The sequence below is a fragment of the Pangasianodon hypophthalmus genome, chromosome 20 (assembly GCF_027358585.1).
Source record: "Pangasianodon hypophthalmus isolate fPanHyp1 chromosome 20, fPanHyp1.pri, whole genome shotgun sequence".
Lineage (NCBI taxonomy): Eukaryota > Metazoa > Chordata > Actinopteri > Siluriformes > Pangasiidae > Pangasianodon > Pangasianodon hypophthalmus.
In genome coordinates this window covers 13,469,992-13,496,044 of record NC_069729.1, presented here as the reverse complement: position 1 = coordinate 13,496,044, position 26,053 = coordinate 13,469,992, and the positions used below count along the sequence as shown (strand labels likewise).

At 36.8% G+C, this 26,053-nt stretch overlaps 3 protein-coding genes across 6 annotated transcripts; 2 read left to right on the top strand and 1 right to left on the bottom strand.

Annotated features, from left to right (window-relative positions):
- Window positions 1–80: 80 nt before the first annotated feature.
- mkrn2 (makorin, ring finger protein, 2) lies at window positions 81–13,702 on the bottom strand. Of its 4 annotated transcripts, none has more exons than XM_026932541.3 (9): window positions 13,591–13,702; window positions 12,361–12,489; window positions 12,097–12,257; window positions 11,660–11,725; window positions 11,115–11,428; window positions 8,988–9,202; window positions 5,722–5,832; window positions 3,734–3,878; window positions 81–1,016 (listed from the first exon to the last, which is right to left on the bottom strand). In XM_026932541.3, exons 2-9 carry the CDS (start codon window positions 12,447–12,449, stop codon window positions 867–869), a joined length of 1,251 nt encoding a protein of 416 aa, XP_026788342.1. In that variant the 5' UTR covers window positions 12,450–12,489; window positions 13,591–13,702; the 3' UTR covers window positions 81–866. The 4 variants fall into 4 exon arrangements, with proteins under 4 accessions (XP_026788342.1, XP_026788340.1, XP_053082988.1 ...); XM_026932539.3 differs by lacking the exon at window positions 13,591–13,702 and adding an exon at window positions 12,987–13,314; XM_053227013.1 differs by lacking the exon at window positions 13,591–13,702 and adding an exon at window positions 12,987–13,314 and having other exon boundaries at window positions 11,660–11,701.
- Window positions 13,589–18,673, top strand: mkrn2os.1 (MKRN2 opposite strand, tandem duplicate 1). The gene is made up of 4 exons (XM_026932542.3): window positions 13,589–13,893; window positions 13,990–14,036; window positions 15,275–15,437; window positions 17,265–18,673. Exons 1-4 carry the CDS (start codon window positions 13,649–13,651, stop codon window positions 17,470–17,472), a joined length of 663 nt encoding a protein of 220 aa, XP_026788343.2. The 5' UTR covers window positions 13,589–13,648; the 3' UTR covers window positions 17,473–18,673.
- Window positions 18,674–21,326: 2,653 nt separating this feature from the next.
- On the top strand, window positions 21,327–26,037 carry mkrn2os.2 (MKRN2 opposite strand, tandem duplicate 2). Its single transcript, XM_026933005.3, has 4 exons — window positions 21,327–22,321; window positions 22,407–22,456; window positions 24,477–24,645; window positions 24,805–26,037. Exons 1-4 carry the CDS (start codon window positions 22,119–22,121, stop codon window positions 25,085–25,087), a joined length of 705 nt encoding a protein of 234 aa, XP_026788806.2. The 5' UTR covers window positions 21,327–22,118; the 3' UTR covers window positions 25,088–26,037.
- The last annotated feature ends 16 nt before the right edge of the window (window positions 26,038–26,053 follow it).

Here is a 26,053-nt window from a genome sequence, read left to right as displayed (position 1 = left end):
AAACCTAACACTGTTATTTGTTAGCATTTGAATGAAACATATGCTGTTACAATAATTAAAAAAAAGAAGCATACAGGAGATTCAGGTAAATTTTTTTTTATTTCATTCTAGGACCTCAAACAACTAAGATAACTTTGTCTCAGTTTTAAATAAATAACTCATAAACAACATGGAAAAACAGAGTAGACTACTGGATCAGCTTTTGAGAAACACTAATTGGTAGAAGAGGGACTTTTGACTGTACCTTCAATCCATGTGTGCACATGATGGAATAAACTTAAACCTTCCAGTCTTTTTGACATCAACACGATGTAGTTAAACAGTCCTAAAAACTGCCAGTATGTTTCTCAAAGATAGTCGAGTTGTTGTGTTTCTGTGTAAATGGATCTAAGTGCAACAATTACAGTATATATATTTTAAAATAATACACAATACTTGTTAAACTCACACACTACTAGAGTGTGTTTGTGGTGTGCCAGCAGGTTTAGCAGTCTTTTTTTCATTTTTCCATTATTATTTGACAGCTATTTTCTTTGGACATATTAAAAATCTTTTCAATCCTGCAAAATTCTAACACACATCAGGAAAATATAGCAGCTTACAGAAACAATACATGTGCCTTTAAATATGTTCATGATAAACATAGTGTAATATACCACAAAAATGTACCACAGGTAAAAAGTTGTTTCTTTTCTTTTTTTTTTTTTTTTTTTTTTTAAGAAAACCATATCAAGCCATAAACAGGGAAATATTTACCAGTGAGTACATTTTTATTGCCCAGATTACATACACAGTTACCAAAGTTATGAAACCATGGCTTGCCGTGGTCGGCCTACAGGTCTGCGAGTGTGTGTATGATGAAGAGATCAGTGTGTTGCTGAGGTTCCACTTTCTTCTCCGGCACCAGAGAGCTGCATGAAGAGTTCACCCAGGTCACTGACTTCGTCTTCATACTGTGGAACCGCACGATGCTCTCGTTCCTCGATAAAGTCCCACAGTCGTACAGAGTTCAAGAACTTAAAGAAACAGGAAGCAAAAAAAAATATATATTATAACATTACCAAACTCTTATCATCTCTTGAATATACAGCACAGCCTAAGAAAAATGAACATCTCTGACACAACACTGCCACCTCACTGTTTTAATTTGCCTCCTTTTTAACAAAATTTAGTTTGTCGTTCATTCAAGTTTTGTGATCCCGGCTTTATTAAGAGCAGACTATAATTTTAGAAGCAGTTGGTGCAATTATGATGGTTCTGTGTGATAATTGCACAGCAAAAATACATTGACAACCTAGTTAGTTATGTAGCTAGCAAGAGAAGAGTGCAGATTAAATTTGCTAATCTCATCTTTTCATCCTTAATCAGGGAAAGGACTGAAAACTATGGACTAAAACAGATGTATGTTACAGCAATGGGCCTGTATTAGCGCTTGTTGCACCCATTTTTAACCAGTAGGTGCAATAATAGCTCTAAATGGGGCAGTGAGCATGACGGACACTCTGCCCCATGACTGCGAAACATCTAGAAAAGCTAAAAATTCTATGAAATCTTGCCTTATAATCTATAAAACAGGAACATTTTTTGGTCACTCAAAAGAAGTAAATAGTATTTCAATGGAATTTAAAATGTATGGAGTTCTGAATGATGACTTTATGAAAATAAACATTTGTTGAACAGCTGATATACAGTTGGTCTCTTTACCATCTGCCTCTATAGATGAGCCACCACTGTCCCAAATGTAGATGATTAGCCAAAATACTAGCAAATACTAAAAACTTGTAGACACCAGTTAAGCACTGTGCAAACTGCATGTTGAAATCATTTGAGGTAAGTGGAAAATTTGTTATATGATGTTTGAAGGATTTGATTCTGAGCAGTTTGGATGTGATACGCTGGAGTTGGGAATGAAGCCACGTTGCCTTCACTGGAACTGACAGCTTCCATCAAGCCTGTTATTCTTAGTTTGGGCCTGAGGCTCGAGCAACCCAGGTGTGTGTCAAACCACGTCAAGTTGTTTAGTATCTCGAGCAGACTTTTTAATACAGGCACCCATTAACATAAACCAAAATATTGTAGCACATGTGAAAATAGTAGCGGCCATCTTGAAGGCAGAATCACTTTCTTCATCAGCACGTAGTTCAGTGTCACTTTGCTCGGGTAGGAAGGACAGAATTCGATATTAGAAATGACAGATGTTATATGGACTATTTTTTAAAACTACAAGTAGTATTACTTAACCAGGTGTTGTCCTTGAACTCAGTAAGTGAGGATTTAAGCATTACACAACTGGAGGCTATAAGCTTTCGCTACTTGTTAGCTACATTCACCTTGTCGCTCCAGTCCAAAGCCAAAGACGCAAACATCGGACACCAAACGTCTCTTGGCTGACTGACTACATATGGGATGAGTTGAAAATCTGGGATCAATGATCTGATTTAACACAATTTGATTTGCTTCAATGTCATACACTGGAGTGGGAAAGGAGAAGCATGGCGTTTATACTGGGACTGCCAGCTTCCATCATGCCTGTTATTCTTAGCTCAGGCCTGAGGCTCGAGCGATCCAGACGTGTATCAGCACACTGAGTCACTTAAACAAGTGCAATAAACAGCTTTAGAAAGGAAGCAGTGAGCTTCACCTTGTAAATCATTCATAGCCATTTTAAAGCACACTATTTTGAAGCCTTTTGGTTAATTGCAAAAACTTATAATTGGATTGGATACTTTGAGTGTTTTAATACTATACACTACTTGAGAACCCTGATATCATGGACGTCATAAATTAAAAATGTCCACTACTCTCATACACCACATAAATTCAGTAGAATAAAATGAGATGTGACAGATTGATTACTGATCCTAGTGACAACTCATTTTACTGTTCTCATACTTTCACACTACCTATTTAATTGATTCAGACCAAGGAGACGCTGACTCTGATGCTTTATGTGTATGATGTCAGTGTGCCATGAGAATGGACTGTTTTAGCCTGTTTTAGTGTTTAGATGAAATGCCTTGTATTCCCTTGGGCTGTATTGACTCATTTGATTTGAGTCACTTGGAGGGGGTTTGGGTGGCCATCTGTGTCAGAATAAGCTGCTAAACAATACAGATGTAACAATTATAGCTAGACCAACATATCTGTCGGCCAATAAAATCAGCTGATATCATGAAATAAATGTCTCCTCACAGAATACGTCACCATATCATTGATTACACACATTTTTTTGTGGAGTGTCTGTCACACAAGTCACTGTGTGAGTTGTTACTATAGAAACAGTAATGTACAAGAACAAGAGTATTTACTGGCAGACCTACAGTTACAGAAAATGAATCGATATTTTCTGACCAATCAGAGTTGAGCATTAAATAGTGGAAAACACCATTCATGAATGCGATGTTAAGTTGAATTACTAAACACATACAGCACTAGGGGGCGCTTAGTACTCACAGAATGCAGTTCATTTTTTGCAGTGTCATTCGCAGTGAACTTTTAATTTTGCCCTGATTTGAGAATTATGTACTTGTTTCAACGTTACACGTGTTTATATCAGGAAGTAGGTTGTTTTATATGCATGTTGCTATTTCTGTTGTATGTTTGACTTTGAGAAATCCCCTGTTTCTCAGTAAAGCCTTGTTTCACTAATACTATCGCTAATAATATAGTTATACTTAATAATATAGTTAGTACTGTTTAATAAGAGTACTGTTTAATAAAACTGTAGTGTTACCCGAACGTTTCCTTCTGAGCTGAGCTGCTTTCGAGGCTTGTCCGGTTCAGCCCGTGTTCCATCGGGGTAGGCGTGCATGTAGAAACATTTCCCTCCGAATGGACACGTTCCTCTTCCCTGGTCAAAATACTTGCATGGTTTTTTACTGCAAAACACATCAAAGGGTAGAAATCATTATTTTAAGGAATGTGTAATTGTTTTCAACACCAAGCATGTGTAAATATATATTTAAAAAAATTAAATAAAAAAAAATATATATATATATATATATATATATATATATATATATATATATATATATATATATATATATATATAAATAAAACCCCACTGGGGGAATGATAATGAATCTATGACAGGAGAGAACATCAAATGACATGGTATAACCCAGCTTCTTCAGCAAAGGATATTTTCAATTATTTAGCACTTCAGCAAGATCAAAAGCAGTTCATAACGTGCACTGTAGGGTAGCCTATAGCAGACTTCTAAGCACTGGTCTGTTAACCTTTGGCATTTTATTTAAGTTGGGGTGCAAGAACTGTCATTTACACTTCACCACACAAACGTTTAACTAAAACATCGGTGTGGGACTCCCGAGTGGCGCAACAGAAAAGTGTTCTCCCTCTCATATGGAGATTTAAAACAAACAAACAAACAAACATCCTGCACTGCGACTAGCCCTGGGCAATATGATGACACAAAAAAAAAAAAAAACAAAAAAAAACCTACTACTACTAATCTTATATATATATACACACACACACACACACACACACACACACACACACACACACATATATATATATATATAAAATCTAATTTAACTAAAATAACAATTACAAACTGATCTTTATAAACTGAATCTTTAAAATATGCAATATTAAATATTTTTTGTTCACATTAAATCAAAGTATCATGAAACTACTATCATGAACAAACTACTGCTTTGCTGGCGAACCCATATAGTGCGACAACGATTGTATTTCTTAGAATATATGTGGAAAATGTCTTCAGGTATTAAGATATGATATTTCCTAACACTAATTGTGACACAGTTCCAGTCTGAAAAGAAAGAACCTAATTAAAGAACCTTTTCCTGTTTCCCATCATATAACAGTAGATGTGAAAGTTTTCTGAAGGAAGTGGGGGGACTAGTGTTGAACCTCATTAGTAAAATACTACGTGAAATTCACAAAGTCATTTACATTTTTTGATAAAGATTTTTAACATAAAACTGTCAATTGTTCAAAGTTATTTGTGGCACTGTGGCCTGTTACAGCAAGTTTATTTGCACGCACAAATGGCATACGCAAATAAAGCAATTGAGTGAAAATGCACTGAATATCAGACAATATAAAATTACAATTAAAAATAAAACTCAAGATATTGCATATTTTCTGTGGCACTACTTAAATTCTACAATACCAGTGTTTTACCCTACCCAATAGTGAGCATATGTAGTGAAGAAGAGGGATATGAGCTCATTTAAAGATGAAGTACCAATGGCAAGAAGGGAAAAAAAAAAAAAAAGAAAGAATGTGAAACATAAAATTTTATTATCATGCAACATCATAAAGACACTAAAAGGGGCAATTGGAAAGAAGATTAAACTTTGGCAAACAGTCACTATGCTAAAATTGACGATTGTGCTGTTCGTCATTCTAGCAAGTGTTTTTTTCTCCCCCAAAATGGAGGTTGTCTGACTCGAGTGGCAACTCATAAAAATTCCACGACGATGGCATCTGACCAATTGATGGTCTGCACTATTTACAGCTCCACACAAATGTCCATGTTTGGTACACTTGGTACTCTGGTAACAAGGGTAATAAAATTCAGCATGGGTGCTTAGTTACAGTACGGGTCAGCTGACAGTGGAAACTTCAACAAAATGTTGAATCATAGATTTGTTACCTTCCTGTACTGCACTGTCCAGTGGGAAGGCACTACTGTAGTCATGAAAAATGAGGATTACACTTTTAGCTTCTCACCTGACTCCAGATTTGAACTCCTCAATGAGACGATTCTTTTCCTCCTGATCTTCCACCCAGTACATGCTGGGAATAACAAACTCAGACACCACCCGGCATTCTGGACAAGACCTGCGCATCACACAAAGCATGAGCTTTACACTATATAATAATAATAATAAACGATTCTTTAAATAGTTAACCATACTGATATAATTCTTCTGCATCAGTAGCATTAACAACAACAATAATAATAGTTCATATTTTGAAGAAACAATGAAGAAACATGGTTTGCACTCAAAAAAAATCCTTCAAATAAATAAATGGAAATTATTCCAAAATATGAAATGCTAGGTAAGTAGCGCTAATTAACGCTAGATATTTTTATACTTCTTACCCAGGTTTAGAAGTATAAGCAAAAAGTGACTGAAAAGAAAAAGTGCAAATAAAAAAAGAATCTATTAATTAGTGAGTTTTGTCTAAAATATGTAAATATTTTTGAAATACAAGTTCTCGTATGTGTATCATACTCTCTTCACCATCAAGTCATGAATGACTCCACAGCCATACAGCATTTTTTTCTAAAAGAAATATGAGCGTATCTAAATCAGATAAGCTTCTGAAAAGACCTGTTCTGAATGAATGCATCGTCTCATTTTTATCATTCTGTTTCCACTTTAATTAGTTTCTACATTCCAGAAAAGAGGTGGGAAAAAACTATATGTAACACAGGCACAGGAAACACATCAATTATCCTGGTGAAGCAAAGCAAAGTGAAAACAGACAAACTGACATAATGATGAAATGAGAGAATGTGGCCTTGGTGTGGACAGACCGTCACCCAGCACTTATTCACCTGGAATCCTGTCTTGCCACTAGGCCTATACCAGTAACAGAACCATCTTTTAGGGTAACTGTGTGGAAAATAACCCAGGGTAAACTATAAACTGTTTCTACTTTGACCTCTGGTCGTTATTGCTACTGCTCTGACGTAAACTTTTTTTTCTTCTTGCAATTTAAAAACATCTAAGGTATTTATGGCCTTTTCCCTCACTTTGCGCAAGTTCAAGTCAGGTCTCATTATGCTGTGAGCCAAATTTGGTGAAAATTAGACAAAATTTGGAGATGGAGTAGCAAAAAATGGCAGCTAGATGAAAGGATTTTTGGCACGTTATTGTAACTTTTGACCAGTAAGTGGCGCTGTCATAAAATTTGTTGTATATCCTCAAGGCGTGGTCCTGAAGATGCCTACCAAGCTTTGGGTCAGTGTTTAAGGTCGTTGCTGAGATACAGCCTCATTTCCTGTTTGGCGGCTTCACCGTCAGATTTGTTGGCACGTTACAGGCAAACTGTTTGGAATATCAATATTCTTTTGATAACTTTTGTCCAGGTTGAATATGATATATGCCAAAGTTTGTGTTGATTGGACATATGTTGGAGGAGTAGCGAAAAAATAGTTTTTAATAAAATCCAAGCACACTTGGTATGTGTTCACTTCAGCATACTCCAGAGAATTAGAGAAAAAAAATGAACTGTGAGTTTGGCACAAATTCTTCAAACAATCTAAGGAAAAAAAAGAAAGTTACAGTTCTTGCCCACAAGGTGGCGCAGTCACAAAACTTCTTGGGTACTTTCAGGGCATGCTCCTGAAGTTTCGTTATGATAAGTATATGTATTGCTGAGATACACCCTCACATCCTGTTTTTGCATTTGCCAGCATGTTACAGGAGTAACCTTGAATATCAAAACTCCTTTGATAACGTTTGTTCAGACAGATCTCTGGTGAAGATTGGACAAAATTTGGAGGAGGAGTAGCAAAAATGACAGTCAGATGTCAGCATTTTTAGCATGTTATTGTTATTGTTTTGACCAGTAGGTGGCGCTTTCATGAAATTTGTCGCATAGCATCAGGGTATGGTCCTGAAGATGCCTACCAAGATTTGTGTCAGTGTGAAAGGTCGTTGCTGAGATACAGCCTCACTTCCTGTTTGGCGGCATCGCCGTTACTGTTGGCCCATTACGGGCAAACTCTTCAGAGTAATCAAAATTCTTTTAATAACTTTTGCTAGGATTACTCTGAAGATGACGTGTGCCAAATTTGGAGATGATTGGACAAAATTTGTAACAGGAGTAGCAAAAGAACAGTTTTTCACAAAATCCAAGATGACGGAAAATCTAATTAGGCGGAAACTGACGTCATAGTGTGCGTTGAACTCATATTGACCCAGGGAATCCAGAGATGCCTGAGTTTTACATTTTGGACACAGTTCAAAAGTTATGACCATAAACGTACTTCTAAATTAGGCCCAAATTTGACCCAATGGTGGCACTAGAGCATTGGCAGCACTTGGCCTGAATGTTAGACTTATCTCCAGTCAGAATCTTAGACCCTCCCCAGTCAGTGTGCCAAATTTTACAGCTTTTACAACGGTTCTAAGGGCTGCCATAGACACCCTAGCCAGAAGAAGAAGAAAAAGAAGAAGAGGAAGAAGGAAACATAGAATAACAATAGGATGCCTATGCATCTTTGTTGCTTGGCCCCCTAATGATAGCAAATTGCTACCAAAGACTGCGGTCTTTTTTTAAAAAAAAAAAAAAAAGAAAAAAAAAAAACATAAAGCACACATTCTTAATTTAACTTTTTAAGAACTTTTATATAAAAATAAATTGTTGGAGCACTAATAAAATCAAAATCACAAAATCCTTTTTATTATAGGCCATGGGCCTGTTACTTTAATTAGCTTGTAATGTTGGCTCCTAGGGAAAGGAAGTGTGCACGCTTGTACACCACTCCACACTTATGAATACCTTTGTGTAAGCAGAATTCACGGCGTAGTGCGCTCAATTTTAATGACCAGGTTTGCTGATACTGCTGTCTATTAAATACTAAATACTGCCTATTATATACTAAATACCACAAAACTGGTACAAGCTGTGCGTAGACGTGGGGGTGACTGAGTTTTAAAAAAATTTCATAAATGCAGTGTATTTCAGTATTTTACAAAGATCTTTTTTAAATATCCCTTTGAAACATGCTTTTATGCTGCTTGCAATGTGTTTCACGTAACCTACTTAAGACCATAGGATGCTTTTTGTAGAGGCAACTGTTCTACAATATTATTCAATAATTCTGTACAATCCTGCACACACCAGCAAGTTTATCATCATTTACTCAGTTTACACTATTTACAGAAGCTTTATAGAATCTCAAAATGGATCATCACAAGCAGATCATCAGGTTATTACAAACGTTCCTCTAATGACTTTCCTCAGATGGAGTTACTTACTTGATGATCTTGTTGTCAAACTGCTTGGCGCAGCGCCACTGGCGGATGCAGCCGAGGCAGTAGGTGTGGCAGCAGCTAGACAGGATGCCGAAGCGCCGCTCGGACGGAGACGCCTTCTCATACACCACTTCCATGCAGATACTGCACACTTTCTCCTGGCTCTGCTGCACTGCAAACGCCTGCTCCATGTCCTTCTCAAACGCAGTCATACACACCTGCAGAGGAAGAGCATCGAGCTCAGATTAGCTTACTTATTCAACAACTACGGTTCAAAAAAGTTTACATACACCTAGACTAAAGATATTGAGGATCAGTTTCTCAACTCCACTGATTTCACGTTGACACACATTTCTTTGGCAGGTCATTTACGGCATTTACTTTGTTCATGTCAGAAATTATTTTAAAACAATCGATTAGAGGCAGATTTATTTCACTTTTAATTCATTATATCAGAATTCTAGTGGGTCAAAAGTTTACATACACCAAATTAAACAGTCTAAAAGATTCCAGAAATTGCTGTAATGACTTTTCTAAGCTTTTGATTGGTGACTGCACCTGTGGCTGTATTTAAGGGTCTAACTTTAAAGCCTTTTTGCTCTTGATACCATGGAAAAATACAAGCAATTCAGCCAAGACTTCAGAAAAAAAAAATGCTGAACTCCAGAAGTGTTGTTCCTCCTTAGGAGCAATTTCCAAACAATGGAAGGTACCATAAGCATCTGTAAAAACAATTGTATGCACATATAAAAATCTTGGGCCCACACAGACCTAGCATTATTCAGGAAAGAGGAACAAATGAACTCCCAGGGATGAATAAACTTTGGTCTAAAAGGTTCAACTGAACACCAAGACAGCAACAATAAACTGGTGAAGGAGTTGGAGGCATCAGTTACCAAAGTATGTACATCCAACATTAAGAGTGCCTTACATCCACATGGCCTGAAAGGCTCTCGCACAAGGAAGAAGCCCCTGCTCCAAGACCAGCTTAAAAAAAGCCAGACTGAAGTTTGCAGGTGATAACCAGCCTTTTGGAGGAATGTTTCCAGTCAGACTAAACAAAAAATAACTTTGGCCATAATGATCAGCACTAACGATAGAGGAAAATAGCTGAGACTTTTAATCCGAAGAACACCATCCCAACTGTGAAGCATGGGGATGGCAGCATCACGTTGTGTGGGAGTTTTGCTGGAAAGTGACTGGGACACTTCAGAAAATAGATGGCATCATGAGGAAGAAGGATTATCTAGAAATACTAAAGCAACACCTGAAGACATCATCCAAAAAGTTAAAACTTGAGCAGAACTGGGTCTTCCAGGACAATGATCCTAAGCATACCTCCAAAGTTGTAACAAAATGGCTTAAAGACAACAAAGCGAAAGTATTGGAATGGCCATCACAAAGCCCTGACCTGAATCTCATAGAAAATCTGTGGACTGAACTGTAAAAAAGCATGTATAAACAAGGAGGTCCACTGACTGAGTTCTACAGCAGTTCTGTCAGGAGGAATGGGCAAAAATTCCGGTAAAGTATTGTGTGAAGCTTGTGGAAGACTACCCCAAGGGTTTGATTCAAGTTCAAGCAATAAAAAGGCAATGCCACCAAATACTAACAAAGCGTATGTAAACTATCAACCCAATGAAGATCTGATACAGTAAATAAAAGCTAAAACAATCTGCCTCTTGGCTATTATTTTGAAATGATAACATAATTGACTTAACACAGGAAATGTACAGTAACATGAAATGTGCAGAGCTTTCTTCATCCTTCAACTGTATGGATTAAAGTGGTTTATTTTAAATTTTAACCAAAAGTTATGCAATACGATAAGTCATTACTTCACAAAATGTTAAGAAACAGTAAATTATATATATATATATATATATATATATATATATATATATATATATATATATATATATATATATATATATATATATATATATATATGAAAATAAATACAATTTACAATGATAAATTAGATCAAGATATATTTGAGGTATTTAAATAACTCTTTTTATTTTTAATCCACTCACACCTAATGTAAAAAGTAAAGGGCTAAGACAAAGACAAATAAAAATATGGTGTGGGGAAAAAAAAAACCTCACAAAAATACACGCCATCCCTCACCTTCTCATGTGCTGCCCTCTGCACTGGGTCATGCGGGTGTAAAACCTGCAACCTGCAAATTTCACACATGTCGCCATGGAGATACGGGCATGTGTCGCCATAGTGACACTGGCCAGCAGCCGCGTAAGGGCAAAGCAGGGCCTGATGGGATATGTCAGGGTATGGACTGGCTGTGGCTGAACTCTCCAGCCCTGAGCGGATGGCATCCAGGTAGCTATGAGGTTTGACCTGAGAGACGTCTCTATAATCCCAGCAATCCAGAAGCTCTGCACTTTCTCCACTGTACGGCTGCCCTCGACTGTCACTGCCTAAAGCTACGAGAAGAGAGTGTAAGGATTTCCGGATTATTAAAAATAAATAGTCCAAAAATGGCCTTCAGTGACAAGACATTTTAATGATGTATAATGATGATGGTTTAAAAAGTGAATGACGCAAACACTGAACGAAAAAATAACAATGATCAAAATAACAGCACTTTAATTTAAATGATTCAGAAACTTTATCCGGACTGTCTAACTCTTTGTTTAGTGAAAAAAATAGCATACCCTCATTCTTCTGTCTTCCTCTCAGTGTTACAGTGTGTGTCTCTAAAAGAAACCCATTACTAGTCCCTGAAACAAAAATTAAGCTGCTTTCCTTAAAAACAAACAAACAAACAAACAAAAAAACCTTACGCCATATTCCTTAGGAGATGTTAATCAGCATTACGATTTGACATTAACTGCTTCCTTTCAGGTAAACTGGGTTATGATAAGTTTAAAGAAAAAGCTTCATCTCTAGCATACACCGGTTCCTGATAACAGGTGTCAGGAACACAAAAATAGATATTTCTCTGCAGATGAAAAAAAAAAAGAAAAAAAGATATCTCCAATATAATAGCAAATACAAATCAAAAAAGAGAACTTCAGAAACAAATTTCACAAGTTAGAGTTACCACAAAGATGAATGGTTGAGAAAAAACAAGTACAATGACCCGGACTACCTCTGTCTCTCAGCACGATTGGTTTCTTAGTGATTCTTGCGGCGCTTGGTGGAGGTCCAGGTCCCGTAGAGGGCAGGACAGATGCTCCTGCACTACCGGCTCTGTTAGTGTGATCCACAGGAGGCCCACCTCCTCGGCCACCCGGCTTGATGTGGTCGTATCTGAAACAAAATCAAGCCTTACGCAGAGAAAATTATAACAAACCTATCACGCCTAAGTGTATTCTATGAATTCTCAACCTACAGCGATTCTTGGAAATCTTACCTGCACCGATCACCATAAGCACATACACCTTTCTGATAAAATTTACATATTGTTGAAGGTTTGCTGGTTGCCAGATCATGTGAAAACATGCACCTGTTCCCCTCTCGACAAACGCCATGAAGGAAATATCTGCAGAGAGAGAGAAAAGGAAACGTGAGCCAGTTATAATGCAGATAAATACATAGCTACATGTATGAAGTGTTATGAAGTAGTTAACCAGGTGCATCACTCATCCCAAATGGCTCCTTATCGGACATATAGGGCACTACAAAGACTGGATAAGCCACGCTCTCGTACCCTACGTAGTGCACTCATGTAGGGAGGACGGAGCAATTTGACATTCAGCTGAACAGCCATAACGAACAAATATCTCACAAGCATTTTCTAATTTTAAATTTTTAAATATTTTGTTATGGCGCTTCAAATGACAGGTATTCATTGTGCTCGTTCCTAACAAGTCAGAAAACAAACAAAACTCTCTGAGAAAACGCCGCTAGTCAGCGAGCTAACACTGCACCATTTTTGTTTAACGTCAAAGTCAAACATGACACTCTCCCCGTCGTGTAAGACTCGTATTTCATTCCCATTTTTGCGGTTAAACCTCCACAAGATTTACAGAGTTTTACCTGCAGGTGACTTGCTTTGTTGACATATTTCATTTCATACATACGCAGTTTCTATTTTTCTTCCTGTTCTCATACGGTTATTTGCGCGACCTCTAATTACTGCCGACTACAACAGCGAATTCGCTGTTGGTTCCGCACTGTTAAACGCATAGGATAAGTGCTTGTTTTTTTTTCCTAGTCATTATGTAATTACGAGATATAGCTATAGTTTATAATAGCATTCTTTTTCGATTTTAACAAAAACTTTTCAGTGTACTGGCTTCTAAACACTGATTAGTGTCTACACTACATACACCGTCCCAAACTCACGCTTTAGACACTTGCGCCCTCGAGTTCTCACGTGCGATGACGTCACCGAAGTGCAGCCTTGGAGCAGGGCGGAAGGGTTTAGGGAGCAATTTGGGACAGAGCCATACATAACGCCTTTATACGAGTGCCTGTGGTGTCCTTAGGTTTTATAAACACATGTATAGCCTGTATTCCAAATAATTTACAACATAATAACAGCACCTGGTGTGGAAACTACGCAACAACAGGAAGTATGTATGTTAAAAAAAAAAAAAAAAAAGTGGTATGAAGTAATGCCCTATGTAGTGCACTATACCTGGCCAGTAGGGGTCATTTGGGATGCAGCCTTGTTTTGATCACCTGTGTGCTCTGAGATGGAGAAAACCCTGGTTAAGTTCCGACACTGTGGGAAAGATATTTATAGTTTTTCGAAAGCAGATGTGACGTTAAATGAGCAGAGCGCACGTGCTGCTGAGGGAGGTGTGTGTCCTGTTTGCTGTCATCCTCTCGCGCTTGGGCTTTTAGACGCCCCGGTGGCGCTTCCTTCTCCTTTCACAAACGGCCATGAAACTCAGTGCTCGTTTCTTTTAGGAGCAAACGAAGGACCATGGTATTTAGGGTAAGTTTAACCCATAACCTCTACCTTCATTCCGTAAATGTGGGAGAAATTGTACACTCTTTACACACACTGCGTTTTCTTCCCCTTCCGGTTAAGAGAATGGCGCGAGACGGAGTTACATGTTGGACTCTCCGATTCAAAAGGTAGAGAGCGCGCGCGTCTTCACCTCCAGTGTTGCCAACTCTTTTATTTATTTATTTATTTATTTCAGGGGAAAGTAGCAAATGCATGCTCAAAAATGCGCTAGAAGTCGCCGGATGATGTCATATACTAATTTGGATATTTATTGCATCATCACGATCATTTGCATATCAGGTGCGAAGATCTGAAGATCTAAAGACACTTAATAGAACAGAGAAGACTAGAGTTTTATCAGAGTAGAACATAATACACTGTACCTTAGTTATTATAGAAAGAAGTCTTTTGTTCATGGCACCACAAACTAACTATTTACATAATTAAAATTTTTTTTTATCAAGAGCGCAGACTAAAGAAGCAGTGGTAGTGGTAGGAATCGCTTGCTTTATTACTTGTAAAATATCACCAAGAAGAGAGTTTAAAAACGAAGAACAAAGAAGTATGTGGGTGGACAAATAATGGTGATCAGTGATTGTTTTTTGGGGAGAATGGTGATCAGTGATTGGTTGTTGGGAAATGATGGTAATCAGTGATTGGCTGTTGAGAAATGATGGTAATCAGTGATTGGTTGTTAGGAAACGATGATGATCAGTAATTCGTTGTTGGGAAGCGATGGTGATCAGCAATTGGTTGTTGGGAAGCGATGGTGATCAGCGATTGGTTGTTGGGAAGTGATGGCGATCAGTGATTTGTTGTTGGGAATCAATGGTGATCATCGATTGGTTGTTGGGGAAAATGATGATCAGCAATTGGTTGTTGGGAAACTATGGTGATCAGTGATTGGTTGTTGAGAAACGATGGTGATCAGTGATTGGTTGTTGGGAAGCGATGGCGATCAGTGATTGGTTGTTGGGAAGCGATGGCGATCAGTGATTTGTTGTTGGGGAAAATAATGATCAGCGATTGGTTGTTGGGAATCAGTGGTGATCAGCGATTGGTTTTAGGGAAAATTCAATTGCTCATTCAGTTGCAGGCTTTACACACTGGTGGTGAGTTGACTGAACCTGTTGTCTCAACTTTTATGACCAGCAGCTGGGATGTGAGCTGGAGAGCCATATCGAGTGCATGACAGTCACTAATATCTGCTCAAATGCCACTAGGTTTGACTTTGAGGAAAAAAAAAAAAGGGTCTAAAAAGGCAGTAAATCCAGCAATAGCTTCTCTAAGTTGGCAACACTGACTATGATTAGTATGGCTATTTACTGTAGTTGTGCAAATATCCAGTACAGTCTTTGATTTTTAGGTTTGGTCTATAACTACACGCTGTCAGGAGTCCAGAGGGATGAACACGGATGGGAGCAGTGTGTGTCCATCCAACTGGTTCCTCCGTACAGAGAAGACCTAATACAGTTATGGGATAAAGAACTGAAGCTCTTTTCATCACTCCCAGCGTGGACTCCAGAACGGTGGGTGAAGCCTTTATCCATCTTCCACCTCTTTAACCTCATCATTTATGTAAAGTAATTTTATATATTATTGTCATACATATTTTTTATACTGTTTGCCAAACGTATATAGATTATTAATGTTTTCTGTTGTTGCTGTGTCATGCAGATTTCCTAAGGGGAATGATAGACTGATCTACCATAAATAATTCAATAAAAAATTTTATATAGTGTTAATATACAATGGATGTCACAAAGCAGCTTTACAGAAATCCAGATGTAGATCCCTAATGAGCAAGCCTGTGGTGCCAGTGGCAAGGAAAAACTCCCTGAGACAACATGAGGAAGAAACCTTGAAAGGAACCAGACCCATCCGCTTCTGGTTTTATATATACGTTCCTGGGCAAAAAAAAAAAGAAAATGGGCCAAGCTCAAAATGGCAAAATATTAAGCTTTTAATGGCTTTAACAACAAATCACTGGTCAGGAAATGAGCAAGAATTAAACAAATAGATAAAGGGAGTTAATGTGGGAAGCTTTTCCATTTGATTTCTTTAAATGTTTAAGTCTTGTGGTCCCTACACCCAGACATGTGTGTGTTTGAATTTTACATCCAACATTTTAATCATTATGATGATTTTATCTTTGCATACAAGAAGACTATCTAAGTGAATTTCCTTGTTTCTAGCTTTTCCCCAAACAAACAGTTCACTGCAGCAAAAGTAAACCAGCAAATGGTGGCACAGGAGCTCTCAGGAGTGCATCTGTTTCATTTTTGCTCATTTTCTGACCAATGATTTGTTGTTAAGACCATTACAAGCTTAAAATTTGCCATTTTGGGCTTGGCCACTTTTTTTGCCCAGGGGTGTATACTGTAGTTATTAAAACACTGGGATATAATGGAACCATTATAGGCATCAGTTGTAGAAAAGTAAAGGCAAGCAGTAGCGAGTGTGTTGAACAGATATTCATTATGTGCATATCGTGAATAGTCCTGAGATGAATAATGTGCATGTCATCTTCTCTTATTATGTGCATATTCAAGCCTGTTTTTTATTTTTAATTTTTTTTTTAGTAAATAATCATAGTGAAATAAATAAGGTATAAATCATAATGGAGTGTGCTCTCCATGTCTGAAGATATTATTTTCTTATGGGATGGCCCGATATGAAGCTGATTATTTTCCAGTAATGGTGTGTTTTTTTTCCCCCTCTTACACCATAGCAATTTGCCAATGCTAACAATTTTTATGACACATTGTATGTTTTACCATTCTCACTTACATTTAATGTTATGGATCATCCATGAAACAAGTTAGCTCCTATTATCATTTTTATTATAACAGCTATAAACCATCGTTCCCTCACCAAATTTTCCTTTTTCCTCTCTTCCTTGAAACCAGAAAATGGAACACTTAAAGGAACAGCCTTACCAAGTGCTGACACTGGAGACTCCTTCCAAAAATGCAAAATAAATGTGTCTGCACAGAAAACTTCACCATATCAACAATTAAATTTTTTTTAATTACATTTTTTTATGTTAATCATCCGCCATACAAGAGTTGGTTATTAAGTTGTCGTAGTATAGAAACAATAACATGTTAGAATGAGTACATGAATATAAACCTGCGCTGCACTATTTTCAGAGCTGCTGTTTATAGAAAATTAAACAACACCTTCTGACCAATCAGAATTGAGCACTAAAAAATGGTATAAAATGAATTAATATGATTTGAATTTGAATGAATTTATTGATTTGAATTTCAGCAGGAAATATGTATGTGCACATCATAACATATGAAGATCAAACAGAAAACATTTATGTCTGTCTGTGTTTTTTGCTTTTCAAGGTTCCATGAGGAGAGGGAGTTTGGCTTGTGTTGCTATGGTTTCGCCCTGACTTTCATTAACCACATGAGATCGCTGGACAGTAAAGCCCCTCTTAGCAGAAATGAGTTCACCAGTGCCCATGTTTTATCCCGAATGAAACGTGCCTCCATGTACATCAGGGTGTATGAAGAAATATCACAACATGGCTTTTACATTGTTGATAAATAACGTCTTGTAGTTCAGATAATTAATGCTTTTCATGTGAAACTCATACACCCAGTTCACAGTTTTAAACTGAACCATTTGTTATGTAATAAATAGTAATTTTATGTTTTAATTTTTGTTATTTGCCAGTAATTTCAATATGAAATCATTGTTGCCACATGGATCTGTGTATAGCTTGAAAGTTTCTTTTCTACTAATGGATATTGAATTAGAAATGTCCCTTCATATAATCCACACTGAAAATCAGAAGCATGCTTTTTGCCTTAAAAATTGAAATAATCCAACCTAAAGGAACAGGGTCTATATCAAATCATTGTTAAATGGTAAAGCGAGCATCACATTGAACACTCTCTCTCCCTGAATGCTACATAACCTTGAATATATTATTGCAGAACAAAAACGAGAAGTCTACTAAGCATTGATTTTAAAAGCATTTCTATTTTTTTTAATTTTCTGTAAAAAAGGAAAATGAATACTTAGTTAATGTTTTGATTTTGTAACTCTGTTTGGTGCATGCTTAAATTGTGGCCGTAACGGGAAGCAGTTGTTTAGCAGCAATACTCAGATAGGCTGTGGCTTTCAAACAATGCCTGATTGGTATTAATGGGTCCAGTGTGTGTTCCAAGAAAATTCCCCACATCATTACACTGCCACCACCAGCCTGAATTGTTGACACAAGGCAGGATAAGCTCACAGATTCATGCTGCCGATGGCAAAAAAAATTCAGACTTGTCACAGCAGAAACCGAGATTCATCAGACGAGGCCTTGTGTTTCCAAGCTTCAGCTATCTAATTTTGGTGAACTAAGCCCACTATAGACTCATGCTGCGTCCCAATTCGCCTACTATCCATCCTATATAGTATCTGAGATTAGAACTAGAGTGTCCCAAATTGTAGTATGGTGAAATGAGTATCCCAAAGGTACCCGGATGGTATACTATTTCTACTATCTCCTACTATCACCCCCCTCAAAAAAAAAAAAGTCAAACAAGGGACTCTTGAACAACTATCAGTAAACAAAAAAACACAGCTGTGGATCATTCAGGTAACAACACAGTATTAAGAATCGAGGGTATGTAAACTTTTGAACGGGGTCATTTTTATAAATTCAACTATTATTTTCTCTTGTGGACTATATGTAAACATCTTTTATGTGAAATATCTTATTCAGGTCAGCACTAAATAAACAATAACATGCATTTTGTATGATCCCTCTTATTTTTGCAGATTCTGAAAGGGGGATGTAAACTTTTGACCTCAACTGTATATATATATATATATATATATATATATATATATATGTTATGTTTGTAATGATATAATTATAAGCCAAAAATTAGTTAACAAAAATGTATAATAGCTACTTAATTAACTAACAGCTAATTAATGATATATGATATAAATACGTCCCAAAGGACTTTATGGTAGTCATGTTTTCATGGTATATGGAGAGGTTCCTGGAAACACATGGTGTGTTTAAGACGTGCTTTGGTATTGTGCAGACTTCTTTCACAATGTGATATGCATACTGTGCATTAGGAAATGACTTCTATTGTATGTGCTTTGTAAGGCGAAACTGGCTTGTAAAAGGATGCCAGCTCCTCCATGTTCGCAACAATATTGACTAACAATTACAGTGAATGTAGAACAGTTAATATGACGTACTCCTCAGAATACACGCGATTAAGTTTGAACAATTGTAGGCCAAACCCAGCGATGTTAATATGAATATTACAAATGATACATAAATAGTAGTTTATTTCCATTTACTATAATATAAACCTGCTTATTCCGTTTTTCATTTTTATTAACTGTAAACAATGGGGACAGTTTCAAAACACTGACGCTGAATCAGCATCCTTTAATAGAGAATGCGTTTTTAATTGGGTTTTGAGAAACCAAGCCTTCCTTCAGCTTTGACTTAGGCTGTGTCCCAGATACTTTCTTACTCCCTACATCTAGATTATATCCTTTTGCATTTTGGTTATTGAACATTTGAAATATCTAGACTTTAAGGAATTTTGACAGGAAAAGTTAGCTTGTTCTATATTATTAGTTTATAGACACAGATTTGGTGCCAGTTGTAATAATATTGTTAGATGTGTTTTGGAGTCTTTGAATCAGTGATCTTTTCGATATCTGGTTTTTTGACACCTACATCTCACACTCTGAATAATATCGACCATACTGCACTTACATTGCTCAATAGTGTGATATACTGAAATTGTAATATATTCAAACTCCATGAAGTGCATGGTTAGATATTTTTCATATAATATTTGAAACAAATTGATTGTCAGGACGATTGTATCACACAATAAACCATTTAAGTAACTGGCTAGGGATTACAGTTTAATATGTACTAGATAGGTTTTCTTTTTAAGATGGGAATTTTGGGGATTATAAATAATAATAATTATAATTAAATGCTTAAAATGATTTACATGATATTAGGTTAGTAGCCTACAGGAGAGACATCACTTCCCTGGTACCTTAGTGAGAAAAATTGTTTCAAAATTAAAAATGCAATTTGCCAGGATATTTAAAAAAAAAAAAATCCTGCAGCCATAAGCATACAAACAAATTACTATGAAGAAGCCGTAGTTTCCTTATCCTTGAAACGCTTGTTTCCTTGTTTGCCAAAGTATTCACATATTTATGTCTTGCATAACAATTTCCTTTATAAATCTATATAAACCACATGCACTAGAGTGATTGTGTGATTGTGTGACATTTTAAAAAAAATGAAAATCAGATTTGCCTTCATGAAAATTGTCCACACCAGAATCGGCACTGAACTCCACTTCCCACAATGCACCTACAAACATGGACACCTTGGACTACAATACCCACATGCCATGTTCATTGTCACGTTCACAGTCACCCGATTACTGATTGCACACACCATGACTCAGTTGCCTGCACAAACGTATAAACACATTCACGGCACTTTCACCTTGTGATGTATTTGTTCAACTCTGTGTATTTCCCTGACGTACCAAGCCTCCTATTCGTGTTTGTTGTTTTTGGGTTTGACCTTAGCATGCTCTCTTGTTTCTGGATTTTTGCCTTGACCTTTGATACCCTATTTGCACATCACCTGACCCACTGCTTGTTCTCTGTTTTTGACATTTGCCTAGTGATTTGGATTTGTTTGCTATTGCCAGTCGTTAATAAAAGCAGACTCTGCAACTGTCACTGTCTCTGCCGCCTGACAAAAATGCCCATGTTCATTCCTTTTACAGAGAAATTTATGAAAAATGTTAATTTTATACTGAATATAACAATAACAAATTATTTTCTTGATTCAACAATAAATATAATTATTCCAACAATCTGTTCTGTAGGTCTTTCTCTTGAAAATGTCTTTACACTGAAATAAACATTTTAATTCTAACATCATCTGAAGACTACATTTTGGATGTATGAATATTTCATTAGATGATTGTGATATTTACTGAAACAACCTTTAGACACAAAATATTTCACACCAAACACTTTCTTTCCTTCCTAATGTTCTTTTTTCTTTGTGTTCTTTCTTTCTTCTTTTGTGTACTTTGTTTTTTGTGTTCTTTCTTTCTTTCTTTCTTTCTTTTCTTTATTTTTTGTGTTCTTTCTTTTCGAAACGTGTTTGTTTAGAAACATACCTTTCTTTCTTTCTTTCTATTTAAATTCTTTCTTTCTATTTAAATTTTATTTATTTAATTATCACCGATCAGCAATAACTTTAAAACCACTGACAGGTGAACTGAATAACTTCTTACTGTGGCACCTGTAAAGGACAGGATGTATTAGGCAGCAAGTGAACAGTCAGTTCTCGAAGGACCAAATTGTGAGGCTAGACGACTGGGTCAGAGCATCTCCAAAACAGCAGGTCTTGTGCGGTATTTCCAATATGCTGTGGTTAGAAACCTTGGTTCCTGGCGTTCATGTGGATGTTACTTTGACATGTACCACCTACCTAAACATTGTTGCAGACCAACTACACCACTAGCAACGGTGCAAAAATTGTTCGGGAATGGTTTGAGGAACATGACAAAGAGTTGAAGGTGTTGACTTGGCCTCCAAATTCCCCAGATCTCAATCCGATCAAGCTTCTGTTGGATGTGCTGGACAATCAAGTCCGATCCATTGAGGCCCCACCGCGCGACTTAGAGGACTCAAAGGATCTGCTGCTAACGTCTTGGTGCCAGATACCACAGCACACCTTCAGAGGTCTTGTGGAGTCCATGCCTCCATGGATCAGAGCTGTTTTGGCAGCACAAAGGGTATCTACGCAATATTAGGCAAGTGGTTTTAATGTTATGGCTGTGGTGTGGACATGGTTTTCCCTTCTAATTGAAAACATCATATTCTGTAGATAGGACAGATAAAAGCAGTAAGTGTATGAGGACTTGCTTGTGTCCATCTGCAGCTTCTGCAGGAAATTGAGCATTAAATGCCCATTACAAGTTGCTGTGCAGACAGCACTGCTCCACAGGTGTAGGGTTGGGTGCAACCTGATAGGCGTGTTACAAATGATCAGTGGACGTCAGACTGCTGAAGCACACCTGTTGGCCTCCATTTCTGCAGTGGTCAGGCTGCCAGAATGAAGCGGAAGGTGCTGGAGGACAGAGCGAGCTGTTAGATGCTCCCAATGCTCGTCTTCGATGGATAAGAGCGTGATCAAATTCAGGCACTGTGACAAAGATATTTTTTGTTTCTTTGTGCCAGAGGAATGTCCCGAGTGTGGCATGAGCTTCAGCGGGAGAAGGCTGGAGGAGGCACCCATCAGCATCCCTAACCCCTTCACCAACGGCCACAAAACACCCTGCGCCTTCCTCATTGCTCCGGCAGAGGAAAACACACTCAGGTATAGGAATGACCTTAATTCAGAAAGTTTTTTTTGTTTTTTTTTAATTCTGCTCATTTATGAAAAATGTCTAATTGTTTTGCAGAGAATATGACGGTGGATCAGATCTGCATACTGGAATTACTGACACAAACGGTGAGTCATGATGTGCTATAACATCTAAACCAAGCATGAAATGCAGATCTTTAATTTAAAAAACTCCAAAAACATTACTCTAAAAGTTAAATAAAAGTTTATGGAATTGATGAAAGATACATAATTCTGTAGTTCTTTGTGTTTTACCTCAATCTGAAAGAAACGTTTCGGAAAAAGGGCACTAAACTGCTTTTAATATGTCTAATATCATTCACCTGTAAATGAGGAAATGGTGTACTGTTCAAATGATTTAAAGTACATAATTGCACCATAATAACCTTTAAAAGCTTTAAAGGTACACTAAATGCATATTTCTAGGTAAAATGTACAAAGGTTGGATGCTTGAGGGTACCACCGAGAGTGTACAGTACCTTCAGGTAATATGGAATATTTTAAGAAAGTTGTTGTCTTAATAAACAAGTAAGAATTTGTGTTTCTATAACTGATAGAATACTATGTATTTCTAAGGAGATGAACCACTAAAAACAAACAAACAATCCAAATGTGCTCCATAACACAAGGATAGCTCAAAAGTCTTTCCAACTTTCCAATCTGTACAGGAATCTTTCTGTTTATGTTCCCTTAATGTATTTTACATTGTAAATGTAACTAAAGGTATAAAAAGACTTAGCATACCACTCCTGTGACAAGCGTTTGCACCTTAAAAGGCACAGTTTAGTTTTTTTTTTGTCCTGGTTGTGTAATAAGCAGGACATTTTACAACAACTTAGCATGTGTATTAATCTATTAGTAACTATAATACAAACTAGATATGGGAAAAATCTTTGAAGCATGAAAGTATACTTACATATATTATGTTATATTTACACACACACACACATATATATATATATATATATATATATATATATATATATATATATATATATATATATATGTATATATATATATATATATACTGTATATATATATATATATATATATATATATATATATATATATATATATATATATATATATATTTGGTTAAAGTAGAAGGATGGAGGGATGAATTACAAAATAGGAAAGTCATCACACACTTGGAGTCGAGGTGTTAGTATCTTAACCAGACTTATTAAAGTGTTTTCTGACTTATCTATAAAATAGACAGTTGAACATTGCAGGTCTAAAAATTTTAGAAACCAAAATCTTTTTTTTTTTCTTGTTACCACCCAGAGTCGACCACTGTCCGGCAACAGCACCTGTTTTATTCCTCTTGTACCACAGCAACTCTCCATTTACGTTATAGCAACTATATGTTATCATTTACGTTATAGCAGCTATAATGTCATTTCCTTACCCACCTCTTTATTTTCTCTATCTCAAAGTTAAAAAGACAAAAAAAAAAAAAAATGCACAAAGTCCTCTGTCCTAAAGACTTTCCTGATCTTTACAAAACACTGGCACTGGAGACTCCTTCTGTAACTGTTCAATATAAGTCTCCTTAAAGAAAGCTTCATCATATCAAAGTTTATACATTCTTTTTTGAATAACCACGCATTTCCATTTATTATAATTTTTTCAAGATTATGCATAGTATATTATCTGCCATTCAAGTCTCTGTGAATGAGCTGTTACTATAGAAACGGTAATGTACTAGAAGAAGTGCATTAATATAAATGTCTGATTTCAATTATAGCCAACACTATTATCAGAGCCGATGTTATAGAAAAGAAATCAACACTTTCAGATAAATCATAATCAAGAATTCAACAGCACTTTGGTCTAAACTTTTAATACAGACTTATTTCGCTATTTTATGTCAGGTGAGGTGAGTGTGTAACGATTTGAACTTGTAGTTTGCTCAGAGCTAGACTGATGGCTATAGGCATTCCTTACTTGCTAGCTACCTCGTATCTGTAGTCCAAAACAAATGACGCAAACTTCAGACACCAAAAATATTTTTGCTGATTGATTACATTTGCAATTTTGCCTTTAAAGTGAGAAGAATTGGTGGACTTCAGGAAGACCAGAAATGAAATGGAAGAGTGTAACATTCTTTCTCTCTATTGTTGTGAAGGTGTTGTGTATAACTACACGAAATCTGGTGTGCGGAGAGACCGCGAGGGCTGGGAACACTGCATCAGCATCATGTTAGTCCAGCCTGACATGTACAATCTCATCAATCAGTGGGATCAGTACCTGGAGAAATTCTCCTCAGCCCAGATGTGGGATCCTCTCTGGCAAAGGTAGATTTTTTTATTTATTTGTATACATAAAATTATGAGGAGGATTCTTACACACTGACTTACAGACAAGTGTATCAACATACTGTAGATATTTTTCTCACTTCTGTCTCTCTGCTCTGGTTTACTGACTCTTTTTTTTTTTTTTTTTCCCCATTTCAGCTTTAACGAGGACAACCACAACTGCTACAGCTACACACTGATGTTTATAAACTGTGTGCTATCCATGCAATCCAAGCGAGCGCTCAGCAAGGACGAGTTCACGCAGACTTTCATTCTGCCGCGCGTCAAAAGGGCGTCCAAGTACACCATGCTGTGTCAGGAGATTTCCCAGAACCACTTCTATATTGTGGACAGTCCAAAGAGAGACTCACGGGAAGACCAGAGCGATGACGATAAAGACGGGAAGAGCAAGTCTAAATCTGAATTTGTCCATGTTGCTTAAACTTTTCTGTTCAATGGTGTTGAGCTTTAGAATGAAATAAACCATTATGCAGCTTGATGCCAGTCAAAACCATGACTCAGTGGAATAATGATATTGAATCTGACCTGAATCTTTCAATATACAACTACTACTAATATAAATATGTTAAAAGATTCACATCAGAAACCTTTTCCTGGATCTTCTATTAAAATTGGGCTTTAATAAACAGTCATACCTCCCTTTGTAGCTTCTTGTCTGCAACTAGTCATGTGTGTGCAAGAACACATTAATTCTACTTATACAAGGTACCGTATTTTCTTGAGTATTTAACACTACAATGCTAACCATGGACTAACCATACACTCACATTAGCAAGCAACAGCAACTGCTACCACTGGTGTTTATAGATGTGGCCTGTCCACAAAGAAATAAACAGTCTTCTGTATAATTTATACATATTACATTTGAATACGAACATTGTAATAAAACACAGGAAAAGACAAAACTATGACTGGAAGATTTCTTGCATTTTTGTGTGATGAACACAGTGAATGGGAACCTAATGCCGCTAAGAGCTGAAGTTGTGAGAATAGAGAACTGACATCAGTCATCTGCTGAGCCAGTTATTGGGGTTTGTGGCTTTACTGCCTCATAATTAATAAGACTCTTACTATTGTTGGAATCATGGCTTCATATCATACACTTAAATAAAACGGAATGGTCACTATTTTGCTTACTAGTGTGAACGCAGGGTTATGAAGTTATTAAACACTTGTGCTTGATTGACAATTTTTACTGCAGGTGGTGTGTTCACACTAGGAAACTCTGAGATCCAGTGCACTATTAACACCTAGACGTATTAAAACTGACAAAAAATTAACTCTGGAACTTTGGACATGTTTTGCGCTCAGTAGTTGCAGCTTTATGAGGCGTAAGGGGCGAAACCACTAGTGCTACAGTTTAAATTTTGCCGAAAAATGCGCTGAG

Excerpts from the sequence above, each read along its gene's own strand:
- mkrn2 (XM_026932539.3), bottom strand. The coding sequence starts at position 13,012 with ATGTCAACAAAGCAAGTCACCTGCAG. Across the intron at positions 9,203-11,114 it reads AGAGGGCAGCACATGAGAAG|GTGTGTATGACTGCGTTTGA; the intron begins GTGAGGGATGGC and ends CTTCCTCTGCAG. Across the intron at positions 3,879-5,721 it reads GAGTTCAAATCTGGAGTCAG|TAAAAAACCATGCAAGTATT; the intron begins GTGAGAAGCTAA and ends TGTGTTTTGCAG.
- mkrn2os.1 (XM_026932542.3), top strand. The coding sequence starts at position 13,649 with ATGGAGAAAACCCTGGTTAAGTTCCGACACTGTGGGAAAGATATTTAT. Across the intron at positions 13,894-13,989 it reads GAAGGACCATGGTATTTAGG|AGAATGGCGCGAGACGGAGT; the intron begins GTAAGTTTAACC and ends CTTCCGGTTAAG. Across the intron at positions 14,037-15,274 it reads TGGACTCTCCGATTCAAAAG|GTTTGGTCTATAACTACACG; the intron begins GTAGAGAGCGCG and ends TTTGATTTTTAG.
- mkrn2os.2 (XM_026933005.3), top strand. The coding sequence starts at position 22,119 with ATGGATAAGAGCGTGATCAAATTCAGGCACTGTGACAAAGATATTTTT. Across the intron at positions 22,457-24,476 it reads TGGAATTACTGACACAAACG|GTGTTGTGTATAACTACACG; the intron begins GTGAGTCATGAT and ends ATTGTTGTGAAG. Across the intron at positions 24,646-24,804 it reads TGGGATCCTCTCTGGCAAAG|CTTTAACGAGGACAACCACA; the intron begins GTAGATTTTTTT and ends TCCCCATTTCAG.